General features: G+C 39.2%; 1 protein-coding gene across 8 annotated transcripts in view; it reads right to left on the reverse strand.

The window, feature by feature from the left end:
- The window catches only part of si:dkey-71h2.2 (low density lipoprotein receptor adapter protein 1), a 112,725-nt gene extending 97,337 nt beyond the window's left edge, over positions 1-15,388 (reverse strand). For 5 of the 8 annotated variants that reach the window (XM_046060920.1, XM_046060921.1, XM_046060919.1 and 2 more), the window contains exon 1: positions 15,051-15,387. In XM_046060920.1, the coding sequence (XP_045916876.1) occupies positions 15,051-15,135 (85 nt within the window). In that variant the 5' untranslated portion in view covers positions 15,136-15,387. Of the gene's footprint in view, positions 1-15,050 lie in introns of all 8 variants that reach the window. The other 3 variants (XM_046060915.1, XM_046060916.1, XM_046060917.1) reach the window with 1 other exon arrangement.
- Between the last annotated feature and the right edge of the window lie 714 nt (positions 15,389-16,102).

Below are 16,102 nucleotides of genomic sequence, written 5' to 3' on the forward strand. Positions count from 1 at the left end.
TGAGGAAATCAAACAGACACTATGAGACGCAAATAGGCTTTTGAAAAGTGAGGGGGAAATGTGGAAATTGGGCCCTTGTATTCATGTCATCATGTTACATGTAACTTTGACAAAAAAAGAATTTAAATTAATCAAGACAACTGAAGAGCAGCGGGATATTTCTTGCATTTTCCAGCAGCTTTTAAAGTCAATCATTATCATTTGGTTTTAACATTATTACAAGATGATCAGAGGTCACAATTAAAAGCAAATTCACTAATCTCAGCGGGTTTGAACATCAGCAGCTCATCTGAATTTATTTGACAACTACAACATCACAATAACTTTATGTGTTATGAGAAAACTACTACTGGGCTGTTTTTGTGCTCTGTGTTCTAACCGCAACTGTACGCACAGTGTTTCTATACAGCACTGAGCTACAGAAGTTTTCCATTTCCACAGTGATGGTACAAAGTTATTTTTAGGTGTGGGTTCCTCGGCTCCTGGTGCTGATCTCAGATAATGACGCGGTGTCAGAAATGGTGAGGGGAGTTTGAATTTTTCAGAGGAACAGAACGGAGAAGGGATTTAGCTCTCCAGTGTGGAAGCAGGTTCAGATGAGACACACACACCCACACACACACACACACCTGCAGTACTTAATCTCTCTCACACACACCAACAGAATAACAATTGAAAACTTGCTCAAAAAGACTCTCGCACCGGTGTGACAGCAAATATCCCATTTCACATACAGCTGACAAACATTCATCAAACAGCAAGAGGACTCGGATATAAGACTTTACTGTACACATTAAACAGGAAGAAGGATTGTGTATGTGTGTGTCTGTGTGTGTGGTTGCAGCAGCTTGAACAGGCAACTCTCCCAAGATAGGGTCTCTCAGTTTCCCTGTGTTGCATAATTCACTTTCCTTCAGGCCAGGGAACTTCGTTGTTGCTAAAAACACTCCAGAGAGACTGTACAGATCTGCATAATAATGAGATGTATATAAGACACTCAAATTGCGGTTTGATTACACATGTTGGTGTTTTTGGAGCTGTAACAGGGAGTCAGGCATGCATTTAGTCAGTGTTAAGACTGTAAGAGTAAAGGATGTCCTCATGGCTGTCAATGTCAAACTGGCTAATAGTGATGAAATTTAGGTTAAGATAACCTAAATGGGTTGAACAACACGAGTTACCAAACATAACCACTTACAACTACTTACTACTATTATATACTGTGGGCCATGAGAAAATGTTATACACTTACCATACCACAACTCCTGAAGGTCTCGCAAAGAAAATCAATATAGAATATGATGTGGAGCAGTTTTTAATAACATGAGGCAGAGGCTTCAAAATCAATATTTGTGGAGTGCAACAGTGAAGGAAAATATACTCGCAGCTTGAAACATAACAGGCACAAGACAGCATGTGAGAGTGGAAAAAAAAAAATCACCATCATGAAAGACTTGATTTCGTATGAATGTTGAGTTGAAATTGAGTTATAGTGTGACAAAACAAAATCAATACAGAAGAAGTTAACTTGTGCTCCTAGAGGAAAGTAAGTAACATTTGCAATAACCTTCCCAAGAAAATTAAACACAGGTTTTAAAAGATTCAACCAAACCCCCTGATATATTCTGTGCCGTGAGAGCAGCACAAACACACGTACATCCTGTTAGATCCTTCACACATACTTATTTGAGTGTCTTCACACTAACTCCTTTGTTTTGACTACAGAGCAAGATAAGATCCCCACTCTTCTTCAGTGTGTCTTCAGCTAAAACGTCCTCTGTTATCCTTAAACAATGAGGAAGAATTAAGGTAAATCTAGTTGGCACGTTGGGGAGTTTAAGGCATTAATACAAAGATGATAGTTGTGGAATAAAGGACAGAAGGGCTCCTGCTATGCTTTGCCTAAACCCAGACCTTTCACAGAAAAAGAATGAGGCATTATTACATTTCAAAATACCCATAGCAACCGCAGAATTAAAACACAAGAAGAGCATTTTAGTGTAGTAAAGCACTTGTCAACCCGGTGAGCGGTTGAATAGAAGTGTTCTCACCTGCCCAAACAAACCACCAAGCATGGTTAGCATAACAATATCCCAAATCCATTTAACACTGTAACTCCTCTTGACTGAGGAAATGCAGCCCAAAACAGCACTGTTGTAAACTAAACTGGATTCACAAAAGGATGATGCAAACAGATAATAGATTCTCAGACGGGTATATATTTTTTTTCTAACACAAAATATGAGCTATAGTCTAAGAAACTCGCAGTAGGCCACCGACCGGGAAGAAATAAAAATACAGGCTGACAGAGGGAAGATTCCTTAGCAATGCAAGCAGCTCTCAGTGCTTTGAGCTATCCTTCGCGTCACGATGCGTCTGGGAGTAAATTTTTTATTTATTTTTTTCTCCCACCCCTATTGGCTACTGGGGTTCTTGCCTGCCTGTCGCTGGAGTCGATGCGGCACGGTTATCCCACTCTCACTAAGAAATACGTTGTTTAACAGGCTTATGCACAGACACATTCACGCACACAGACACACAGTCTCACATATAGACACACACACAAACAAATTTAGGTTGTCCCTGGTAGAATTATTCTTTTCTTTCAGTTACTTATTTTAATTAATTGTTAACCTTAGCCTAGCTAGTCATGTCTGAGTGCATAAATGCACTGCCAGTCAAGCTTCATGCCACTAACGTTAGCTAACTGTTACACATATCATTCTTAAAAAGGAGACAGCGATACTCTGTGACCTTGCCAACAGTAAATATAAATAAGCATTAAATCATACCATACTACATTTCTATTGAAATAAGCGATATAACGTCAACTTACCTCCATCTAGCCTGTACACGTAACAACTCCGTCACCAGTAGAGGTGAGTGCTGCTCGGAGCCGTCGGAGCGAGGGGATTATGGGCGTGGCCATGCAATCGAAGCAAACCCATGATTGGTCAGTCAAACCCACCAACAGAATCTCTTATTTCAACCGTTTCAAACGGTTTAACCTGCAAAAATTTCTGACTCGCAATCAAAGAGGTTTTTGTGACACACAAAAAAAGTCCTGTTTATTTTTAATTACAAACTTGATTTTTGTTTGCAGTGCGATAAATATGACTTTTTTTTTTGCTTGCATTAAAAAGACTTTGATCATCATGTCATTAAGAAAAATACCATTCAGTTTTCATAGTAATCAGTAGGGCTGAACGATTAATTGTGATATTATCGCAACGTAATAAAACGAGATTTTCTAATTGCAAAGGCTGCAATTACACTCTGGTCACATGACACCCAAGAGGAAAGCAGTCTGACGAAGCTGATGCTTTGCCTGCACGTTACGCTGTACCTTGCCTTCTTGTTGTACGATGGCCTTAAGCTTGACAGAAACTGACACTACATAAACTTTAGTGTCACACAGGGAATGAAAGTAGCACCACCACCCGTGGGTAACATGGTGGTGGGTGAAATCGTTGGGCCATCCGCCGCTTTGACGGACAAGAAAAATGCACAACAGAAAGACATGTGTAGTAAGGTAAGCGTATTGTGGCAATCGGCACCTGCGTCACACACACAGCCACTCAGGAAATATCTGTGAAACGGCGTTTCAAACCAAACTCACAAGTCTGAAAGAGTCCCAGTCTGTCCTGAGTTACAGCCCGGTTACAGCCAGTGCGCTGCTTACCAGCATCACAGGGGGAGGGGAACTCCGGAGAATTACTAAGCTTGTCTATTAAACATGAGAGGCGTCACTTATGTTTTACTTTTGAATTGAACCTCAAACTAAGTATTTTTTGTTTGCTTACTGGGATACAGAAAGATGGAGATTTAATGCCATGACTTGACTAAAATTATCATTCTCATATTAAAATTTGATACATCTTCTCCACCATTGCTCATAATAATAATTCAACCTAATTCATCATAACACAGGCCTGACCCACAAGAAAGAACAGTGTATGTTATATCCAGGGCTGAAACGTTTCATCGATTAATAAAATTCATCGACACAAATTCTTTGCATCTATGCTTCATTTAATACATTTAACTATACACCACACTGTTTCGCACGGACATTTATTACTGTCGCACAACGCGCTTATGCTGTGAACATGACGTGATTATAATGGCGCTCTTTGCAAAGTGTAGGAAGAGAGAGAAAATAGTGAGGGACAAAGAAGAAAGTGTCCAAAGTATGGGATTATTTCAAGCTAAAGAAAACAACAACTCTGATGTTACCGTCCGTCCACCGTAAAATGAAACTTATGTCGCCTTGGCAACAGCACAACGGCAGCTGCCACCGCCAAGCAAAGGTACTTCTTAAACAACGCATCGATGAATCGTTGAAATAATCTATCGAAGCTACGAATACTAAAATCATCGTTAGATGCAGCCCTAGTTATATCTATCTAATATTGTGTTGGTCATACTATACACAGATTTAGTGTTTGTCCATTTTGAATAATACAGCAGGTAAAGAGCTTAAAAATGTATCGCATATTAAATTGCAATTGCAATATTGATAAAAAAATAAATAATTCGCAATTAGATTTTCCAAAATCGTTCAGCCCTATTAATCAGGATAAATTGCCACAGCAGGTTAAACACAGGTGCAGTTAGTTAGGTGGATGTGCAAACAAAACATGGAAGAAGTATTCAGGTCCATTACTGATTATAAACATTTTTTTTGTTTGTTTTTACAAGATTTGTATGCTTTTTCATCACTAAATACACTTTTGAGAGGTTTTGTGGCAGTTTTACGAAACTTGATGGCAAAACCAAAATGCGCTTAAACGTTTTCGGGGTTGAGAAGCTCCACAATTGCCCGTGAGGTTAGCGGTGCCAGCTGGCCGGCCAGTCACGCCCACTGTCAGTTACACAGACCAATGCAGCAGCAACAACAGAGGAAAAGCCACAACTGCAAGATAGTTTTAATGTTCATTCCTCTGTTATTCTGTCGATACAATCTGAGTAATGGTTTAACATTTTAAAGTAAATCAAGAAACATCTCCACTTATAAAACTTGTAAGCACTTAAATATAATAAACTACAGAAGATGTATGAAAGGGTACTGTTGCTTTATTACTCTAAATAGAATTACATTGTTAGTGTACAGTTGTGGTTATAGTACTTACTTTTAATGTGCTTTTATTTATATAGTTGCAAAGCAAAAATAAAAGCTTAAAAGTGTTAAAGTTAAAACCTACTTGGCAATAAATCAGATTGTGAGCTTATTGTTTTGGGTGATAAAGCCTGGCTGTTATTTTAGAGCAGCCTCTCCATAGTTCTTTGCATTCTTAGTTTTGAGGTCGCAAGGATGATGCTGGCTAAGAGAACACTCTTTTTCAGTTTAGTCATCAGTGAATTATAAGAGTATCCTATGCTGACTTGTCTTCTTCCCTGGTTTCCCCCTGGTGTTGATACTAGTGTTCATTCTGAATAGTAAACCTCGTTCACTTAATAGTAACATTAGCTAGCCTACTGTGTGTTGGAGATCAATAATTCACTTGAAAGATATTTAATTAGTTAAATGGTTTAATTAGGGTTAGAAAAAAAATAATCGTGACTAGTCGACAAATCAAATAAATAATTAACAGATTAGTCGACTATGAAAATAGTCATTAGTTGCAGCTCTAATATTCTACAAGATCATCCCATCACTTTTTGAGAATTTACGGTATGTTCTTTTTGAGAAAATGAAAATCACGACATCCCCTAGAAATAGAGGTATTATTTACAATGTCAGTAAGACACACAATAGGAAACAATGAAAACAGAATGACATTGAAAATGTGCATAAAGTTCCATAGAAATTAAAAACTAAGTGGGGAAATAAGAGTCAAGTCAAGGAAGCAGACTAATCTGTGCAGAGCTGTCACTGAGGTAGCTGTGCTTTTGACAATAATCCAACTAATCACACTGTTGGGGGGGATTTAGTTTATGTAGTTATTTTCAGACCAGAGTGGAGTTAAAAGGATGTGCACTCTGGTGCAATCTTCTCTGCTATTATTCATGCAACTAAATAAAACTGCATTTGAACATCATTTTCACTGAGTTTGCTAAATTGTACATAAAAGACAAATGGCTATGAAGTATGTTGTTGCTTGTCTACAAAAGACTGCAGAAACACATAACCAACAGTTTGATCTAATGATAATTGTAAGGTTTTTGAGTCATGAATTGAAAGGACCCTGAGGGATACATGATGGGTTTAAATAACTTAAATCATCACTGCTATGCAAGCAATACCTCACAACTTTGGCAGATGCTGATCATTGGATAAAGAAATCCATTAGACAGGTTACTTTCCTAAAGCATGTTCCATGAAAACTCATCAGCAGCACGTTATCATCTAATCCATCCTCGGTGTACGACTGGTGAGACTGATGTGTACGAGAATGGATTATAAGTATAGGTGGGAAATCTGCTCAGTTAAATCACTATATGATACACTCAATTCAGCAAAGAGCACATATTAGCTTAACCGGGTGTGTATTCTATATAACTCCTATAGTGTTTCTTCTTTAAAGGTCCAATGTGTAATATTTAGGAAGATCTATTGACAGAAAAGAAATGTAATATACATAATTATGTTTTCAGTTGTGTATAAAACACCTCACATAACGAATTGTTATGTTTTTAGTACCTTAGAATGAGCCACTTCTATCAACATACACCACAGGTCCTCTTACATGGAAGTCACCATGTTGCAACGCCATGTTTCTACAGTAGCGCAAACGGACAAACTGCTCTACAGAATGCGTTTCGTCACTACGTTAAATATGTACGAAGAACAGGGAAGAAGAATTAGTAATAGTTGTTGTCGTCTAGTTCATTAGAAATAAGAACAGAAGTGGAATTTAGACAAATGGAGGACCACATATTTAGCACAAGAGCCGACCCAGCGTGTCGACCACCATAGCTTCTTCTACGCACTTGCAAAGGGAGGGCGAGCGGTTAGAGATTCATTTGTTGCAATCTGCGACCGTCCCCAATAGATGCCACTAAAATTTACACACTGAACCTTTGGGCATAACTGGAAATGATGGACCACGAGGAAATAAAAACCAACATAAATCTCAGCTGTTACTTTAATTTTTAAAAGACCAACATGTGAGGACGAAGAAGTAGAGTTGCCCCGAGGGCAACTTTCAAGTTGAGCTCTGTGGAGATAGGTCTGGCTATTTAACTGCGGGAGTTAGCTTCATCTTAGTCTCAGTGTCACAGACACACAAAGATGGCAAATATTGGCTATTTAGAGAAATGTATCTTTAGTGCAACTACTTACAAAAACTGTACCGACAAAAACATTGCAAATGGTGTTAATATACGTTTTTTGATGTGCCTGTTTTCTTGCTACTATGGTCTTGCTAAAACGGAGATGAGCAAGCTATAATGTAACTATAGGCCGGGGTGATGCAATCATGTGTTCATTGTTGCTTTACCTGGTCCGTCCTTGTAAAATATCCACCGTGTCCACGTCCTGTAATTAGTTAATAGTTAACAACTCTCTGTGTTTCTCTGCAAAATGCTAAAATGGGTCACCAAATATACCCGCCCAAGTAAAGTGTATATGTGGGAAACACTGACCACTTGACATACTGTTATGAGATGAGCCAAGATACATGTCTATGTCTAACTGGGTGTAACGGTACACAAAAATCACGGTTCGGTATGTACCTCAGTTTTGAAGTCAGGGTTTGGTTTATTTATGGTACAGTAAGGGGAAAAAATGCAAACATTAATTTGCTGCTCGTTTATTATGAACTTTTGTTAACATCCAAATAAGAAAAATACTACAAAACTAAATACTGCTGAAACTACTATCAAGTTCTCCACTAAATAAAATATTCCCAAAACCATCCCACATATAGCTAATACAATATAATAAAAAATATATAATAATATGGATTACAGTGCAGCATTCTTCTTCTTCATCTTTTATACCATCTATGAGCATTATCAATCCCAGCTTGCTGGCCTGCTCAATTAAAACAAAAACTTTTCCGTAGTCTAAAGTCTGTTTAAATGCCGAAAGGCCCTTGTTGCACTGACGTTCTCCTTCGTGTGATACCATTAGTGAGTTAGAAAGTTTGACGTGTTGCCAGAAACATACCCGATCACTACTGAGAAATGTTGGCCCACTGCTTTCGTCTTATCAACTTGTCCATTATTGTATTTCACTAGGAAACCGAAGTGTTCCCAAACAGAAGACTTTAACAATAAGGGAGGGTTTTCAAGCACTGGCCATGATGCTTAAGTGACTAGTCAGCGAGTGCTTGTGTAGCGGCGTAAGGCGGAGATTTGGTCCGCCACTTAATATGTCCATGTGGAAACTCAGAATTTATGTATGTTCCACACAGAAACCAAGCCTAATATATGACGTTAAAGATTGTTAAGTGCACCGTTTCTAAAGTCTTGTACCAAAACGGTCCGGTACAAATACATGTACTGTTACACCCCTACTAACTGTACATCATCTTGAACAATGTCATTGCTGCAATTAGTAAATCATTCAATTCTTGTACAAAACTGCCACCAGTTTGTTTGGCGCATGGGGCTAGGAATTACACAATCTACTTTTAATGGATTTATTAAGAGTCTTCAATGTGGTTGATGATGTTTTACTTTTACAAAGATCATCCTGTGTTGGTTTCAGCATGGAATACACATACTGATTGGCTGATGCTACAGAAAATATGTACTAAAAGTAACAAAGGAAACCCAGTGCTAAAACTAATAAAGGAAATACTTAATATTTTAGCGGTTGCATGGGATATTAAACACTGCTTTTTGTTTGCTATTCTCTTCTGTTGTCTGTTCTTAGTACATTATTTGTTTTACAGCATTGCTGTAAAAGGTCATGCACCTTATGCAAATACAACCTTTCCTGTAGACATCATGTTAAATAAATCGAGGGCCTAACCACAGAAAGCATGGAATTCAGGCAATGAAAAGTAAATGCAAACTAGCTCCAGTGTCAGCTTTTTCATAGCAGCGTTTGAAAAATGACTCACAACTCAGCGTCCTGGTTTACTCTGAATAATCCTCAGTGGTTTAAGCAACTAGAGATGAAAAAATTCGATTGACGATAAAATAAACAACAAGACTTTTGATAATTGCAGCAAAGAAAAGTGACCAACAATTCTCTGGTGTCAGTTTCTCCCAAGATTTTAACTTTTTCCTTTGTTTTCTATCATCGTTTACAGAACATTGGGTTTTGGACTGTCAAAACAACAGATCACCTTGGACTTCAAGAAACTTCCCCCCCCCCCAATTTCTTGACATTTTATAGACTACACAATTAAATCAATTAATTAAAAAAATAAATAATGAAAACAACAATCTTGCAGCTCTATGAGCAACACAAACAAAATTACATTCACCCCGCTTGTATTGTGGTGGCAGCAGAAATTAATATGTCAGAGGTAAATAAAACTATCTTCTGAGATGGATATCACTAGGGGTGGGGTGGCAGGAAAATGTTTGTTCTGTAATTTGGGTAAACTCTCTCTTTCAGTGGGCTTCCCAGTCTAGACAGCCAGATTAAACTGCATTTCATTCTCCAAGCAGCATGACACTTTAATTTGGCATCATAACACAAAGCCAAATACTCCTGAATCAGTCCTTAATTATCAACTCCTCGTATTTTTATTTATCACACTGAAAGCGAATAAATCACCTGTAATTTGCTACACCCTCATCCCAGCCATCATCCCTATCATTGCTAATGTATAGCTGACATTCCCTCTATCATTATATCACAGTATATTCCCACCGTTCCCTCCCATTGCTTCTGCTCTTCCTACTCTTCACTGGTATGTCCCTGACTCGCGGATTCCTGAGTCTTAATGAGCCATTGAGAGATAATTGCCCCTCGAGGGTCAGTGCTAACTGCCACCCCTGCCTCCTGCATGTCAGCCAAGCCCCTGTCAGCATCCACTGCCAGAGTTTCCAACCAGTTGAACCTAATGATCGTTGAGTCCACAAATTTCAGATCAAGCTCTTCACTTGACATCCCAGCAATACAAACACAGCATTATGACATTTTCCTCAAAGCAATAAACCTCGAGAATCTAATAGAAACACACTTGAGATGGCATATATTCAAGAACTAAATAAAGCTAGTTATTTTCAGCTTTTTTATTTCATATTGCTCACACAGCTATTCAGCAAAAGCAAGCTGTGATATTTACACTATCAAAATAATTACAAAAAAACAATCCAAAAGCCAAGGTTACTCTTACTGGACTCAACTCAGTCTGTCCCAAAGCCATACGCTTTTAAATTGATGCAGCCTGTACAGCATGGCCGTCCTTGGTGCCAAGGGCAAGTGTGTGTGACTTCTAAGATACGGAAAGGTCCGTATTGCTTCTATGTGACGTGATCCAAAGGGACGGCTTGAACTCCGGGCACATGCTGTGCGCTCTTCCATCCTGCCAGTGGCTTTGACCTCAACAGATGACAACGGACGGCCACGAGGGGCGATGGGGAAGTGCTGTACATGTGAGCTTTCTGTTGGCAAAAGAAATGAAGCCTGGCTTCATACATGTCCAGAAATAGATGTTTTATGTTAGTATGGTAGAGTGAAAAGGAAATGAATCTGTCAGTTTTTTTACTTGTGAAAAGAGTGTCTCTTTACATGGCTTATATAATTTAACAAATTATCTTGGATTTTACTTACTTATCTTGCTGACTGTGTGTCTCACCCTGAGGTTGTACAAATACAGAAGAAGAGATTTGGTTCTAAATCGTTGTCACAGCCACTAATGGAATCAGTCAGAAGTGCACACTGTCAGTAGAATACAGTATTCAAAACTCACATTAGGAATGCCACAGCTTTCACCATCAATACTGTTTCACTTTGTTAGATTCATCTTTTAGGGAGCATCTTGTAAAAAAGTAGGTTAACTTACACAGAGCCATCCGTATCGACACCGAAATTCATGAAAATCCAGGATTACTTTTTAGCCCTTTTCAGGCATGAAATACGTAACATTGGTGACTTTCAGAGTATTGGCTTTTGATCACTTAGACCTATATATATATATAAATAAATGTTTATTATGGCTTTATCCAGACTTGACAGGACACTTAGGAAAAAAGCCACACTGGTTTGCGCTATGTTTGGCGCCTGGTGCATGAGGGAAAGAGCAGCGACACTTCAGCAAAGTAACAGTATCAAGGTAGAAAAAGGTTATTCTGTTTACTCACAGGATGTGTATGTGGTGCATTTCAAAAAGTTATTCTCTCATCAGTTATTAGATTGAACATTCTGTTTCCTATTTGATAATATCCAACTGTACCCAAGCAAAGAATGACAATGCGTTATGTTTAGGGTCTCATTTAATATGCATCTGGTCACATGGTGCATGTAAAGCATTTTGCTGGATATTCATAATTTTGTCCATGCTGTTTGCAGAATGAAAATCTAAAATGTGAGGAGGGAGTGCTGGTCTGATTATGACTGGTTTGGCTTGACAAGAAACTCCTCCGCAACTTCAAATTGGGTCATTCGCAGTGTTTCCCGGTTCATTAACCCACTTTTATTTTCTTTGTGCATAAGAGGTGAGAGTTAAGTCATGGGTTTGCTGCCTTTACGTTAACCTTAACTTCAGACTTGTGCTGTGTTGGGCGTGTGACAGAAATGTTACTTGGTCCGACCTGGTAAGATTGCGGTCAAGACTGTTCCATATAAGTGACGGAGGTGCTCATTCAGACATTAAACGTCATGTAAATCTACCATTAACGTAACAAAGCGTATGTCTGAAAGAGGCTTTTGAGACACATCGGTCATTGACCCAAGTGTTGGTCAAGTTGAAAGTTTGACCTCACAGTGGTATTAAAAGGTGTAAGTTAGAGCTGAATAATAAATTGAAATCTCAGTAAGGCCTACTGCAATTTTCGAATCACAGGAGGCGCAAGATTTGTTAAAGGCTAAAAGTGTCAAAATACCATTTTAAATTAAATATTTTCTTGCTTGCTGAGATGTCCTGACTTACATACCTAATTCTACAGAATTACCTGTTAAGAAAACATCTTTCTTTGGTGCAGATCTTTGCAAAAAATCAAACCATAATCATTTAAATTGTGTTTTTCATTTATGTATTTGATTTCAATGACAATCAGAATGTCTGAAATGTAAAAATAATCATTCCCTCCAATATCACAAATCATACAGCAATTGCAATATCAGTCAAAATATCAGCAATTAGATATTTTTTAAAAATCACTCAGCCCCAGCGCACATCATTACATTGTGTCTTGGCCACCACGCTCCTCCAACAAACGCCGCCTGGCTCTGCCATCCCTACACAACAAAGGAATCCCTGTCCTGGCTGTTCTCAATGGTGGAACGAGCTACCACATGCCATCAGAGCAGGGGCGTCCCTCTCTAACTTCTAGAAGCTCTTAGAAACTCATCTCTTCCGACAACACTTTCTTACATGTAAATGCCCCATATTTGTATAGCACCTTTCTAGTTTTTACACTATATCACACTGAGTAAATGCTCAAACAGAAACTAACATTCACATTCCCAAGGACGCTTAGACATGCAGTCTAGATGAGCCGGGGATTGAACCACCAACCTTCTGATTAACAGGCAACCCACTCCATCGCCTGAGCCACAGCCGCTAATTTCTAACTCCTAACCTCTAACATGCACTTCCTGTGCCCTTACTATTCTTCTATGCCCTGTATTGATTGCACTTTTTGTTAACTCTTACTTCTTCCCTAGGTATTTACCCCCATTGATGCAATATGTGCCATTAGCTCTTACTAGTATGTATTGTCAGTTGTAGTTCTCATGCTTTATTTGATGCTTGTTGTTCCTCAAATGTAAGTCGCTAAATGTCTCACATAATCTCACTATTAAACAACTTGGCATGGCAAAGTTAATATACAGAACCTGCCCACAAATTAACTGATAAATGATGATTTATCCCCCCCCGACTTTACGCACACCTAATTTGTGTGAATGTGCCAAGCAGCTGCAATATTGCCTTATTTGCATTCCGACAGCCAGCTTTGACGCACTGCCACATGCTGGCATACAGACGCTGTCCTCTCTCCAAATTGCCTGCTAAGTAGCTTCTGGACATCAGCAGTCACCCTGCCTGTCTGTACCGTTTGTGACTGCTGTGTTCACATTTTCCCAGCCTGATTCCTCTGGTGGCTCTCAGACGCAAACTGCTTCTGTCATCAGGCGCTGAAATCCAGCTGGATTCTGCTCTTTCCTCCCTCTCTTTCCGGGCACCAACAACAATAAGAGAAGAGCAGCACAATGCAGAGGCTCCTGCTAACAATGTGACACAGGCAATGTCATTCAATTCAGCATGCTGACGGTTTGTTTGTCAGCTTTTTGTCATCATAAAGTCACCATGGTAATGGTGGAAAATATGGTTATGGTGGGGGAAATAATAACTCCCATCCATCAATGTTTGAACAAAAAAAAAGATCAGAATTTCCCTTGTAGCAGCCATCTACAGACTAAACCATTCAAGACAACCTGTCACATTGACATCTTGTGCTCAAATTCAAAGCCATCAGAGAGAATCATTAAAGTGCTAGTCCAATGACAAAACTTGGAAGTCCCACAGACTTACACTCAATACTCAATATTCAATCATTTATGTAGACCGTTCCTTAAGAGAGAGTGAAGAAACCAAGCACATCCTCCTGGCTGTGAAATTAATCAGTCATCTTTAATGGAAGCTGGCACGGGTGGCTGATTCTTCACTAAAGCGGGAATTCAGGATGAGGCTAAACCAGCATGCTAGAACTGATGGCAGCGAGAGGGCTTGCAGGCGATGCAGCTGCAGGGAGGGAGCATTCAAGACAACACTTCACACGTCAATGAGACAGCAGAGGCGCGGGCAGCAAAGCAGCCCCTCACTCTCTGCCCATCACCATTGGTGTGACAAGGTCTGTTGCTCTGACACTTCACAGAGCACTCACAGCCTCCTGTACTTCACACTGTAGTAACTGAGGAGCAACCCTGCACAGTTTGTATAATATTTACTGAATATGACAAACTTATATCAAATAATACAGTATATACATAACATCTCTCTCTCTCTCTCTAGTCATTCTTAAGTTTACAGAAAACTACTCATGTAGAGGATTTCTTTCCTTGTACCTTAGGGAGCTAGAAAACGGACAATCCGAAAGAAAAATCACTATAGACTAATGTCTCAATTACATTCCTTTCTTATTCTGTCTTGGGTCTAAAACGAAGTCATCCTACTTTCATTTATTTATCTCTAGTTGTAGGATTTGATTGTACCATCCATCCATCTTCATCCGCTTATCCGGGATGGGGTCGTGGGGTATTTGATTGTACAAATTGGCAAAATGTTAGTATGATATTTAATTTTAGGGCTGCAACAAATGATTATTTCCCTTAACCGTTTATTCTATGAAATGTCAAAAAAAAAAAAAAGAGACAAGAAAACGTTCATCACAAGTTCTAAGATGTGAAGATGTCTTCAAGTGTCTTGATTTGTCCAAAGTTATTCAATTCAAAATTATATAGAAACAGATGAAAACAGCAAATTCTCACATATGAGAAGCTGGAACCAGCCCGTATTTGCCTTTTCTTTCTTGTTTTGCTTGATTAAACAATTACAATGCTTACTGGATTATAAAAACCAATTCATGGTTTCAGGGACTATGTTTAGGCTCGGTTCAAATCAGCCAGGTTTAATTTATGCTATGGTTGTTTTGGTGAAGAACAATTGGCAGTAGGACTAGGCAGACCTACTAAGTACAGTAAAGCAATTACAACTGAGACTGAGCTAAGTTACATGACAGGCTACAGCTTGTACAGCTTTTCTTTACACCACAGCTCAGCTGCATTTGGCAACAAGACGATCAAAAGCTCTCCAGTACGAAAACACAACAGTCCGTTAGCTTAACGTTACTCCCAAAAGCCAGAGGCACATACTGTCCTTCTTTCCCTCTCTTGATAGGTTTGCTAACGTTACATCGCAAACACATTTACAACACTGTACCGAATCCAAACATTTCAACACACACATAGTCTCACTCACTTTCGTGCTTTGAAGTTCCCCATGTGTGCCGAGGAACTCCGGGGCTCTTGATAATCGCTCTGCCGGCGGATTTCAATGCATCCATCCCGAGGTGTGTCTGCTCTCCGGCAGGTGGATTCCCCAGTCTCCCGACCAACAGGGAGGTAAGTACGGCGGGCTGAACTCGACGACGGATGCGCCAAAAAAGAGAAAAGGGGGAGAAATATAGAGAGTACGCGGGCACAAGTTCCCACCCTGAACCGCTCCGGTTCGCTCTCCCGCACAGATAAGGGGGCCAGCAGCACGTGCACCTACTGCACCGTCTCCAAAGTTAAGGGCGTGTCCTTCCAACCTTGATCATCAGTTAGCCAAGCGTCCTCCAAAGTGCTCCAGCGTGGAGCAGCGACCTTAATGAAAAACCATTATAAAGCAGTGTTAAGGACTTATACTCGGTAATTAGTCTGAGGCTAATGAGCTTACGATTGTACTTTCTGTCTCATAGCAGTTTCTGTTATTTATTGACCTGTGTGTGGCTGCGCTGTTGCCCTGCTTTGTTCATAAAGACTGTGATATTATCTCTTTCACGAGTTTAATATTTTTGGCCTGCAACACGCTCTTGTTGTTTTAATTAATGACATAATTTTAATCCTGGGCTACTCTAGTTATGAACTTGGTTGAAGCCTCTTTACTGGCATTTTCTACCACCATTCTTTGGTTTTCCAGGCTGGGTTAAAGAAATGGGCTAAAAACACAACCAGTGGTGAAAAGTAACATTTGTATGGCCATTTTACCCTACTTTATATTTGTACTTCACCAGCCTACATTTCAGAGGGAAATATTGTACTTTTCACTTCACTACATTTATCTGAAAACGTTAGGTACTTTTTACTTTTTAGATTCGGATTAACAACACAAAATGTAATCAACAAATAAATAATTATGGATAAATAAAAAGTGAGATAAGCCCTAATCAGGTCCATCTTTACCAGCTGCAACATTAAAGGGATTTACACATTAATGCATTCATAATAATCCTTTAATGGGATATGCTGCAAAAACTTTTCTAATTTTAC

This window comes from Micropterus dolomieu, linkage group LG10, assembly GCF_021292245.1.
Source record: "Micropterus dolomieu isolate WLL.071019.BEF.003 ecotype Adirondacks linkage group LG10, ASM2129224v1, whole genome shotgun sequence".
Classification (NCBI taxonomy): Eukaryota; Metazoa; Chordata; class Actinopteri; order Centrarchiformes; family Centrarchidae; genus Micropterus; species Micropterus dolomieu.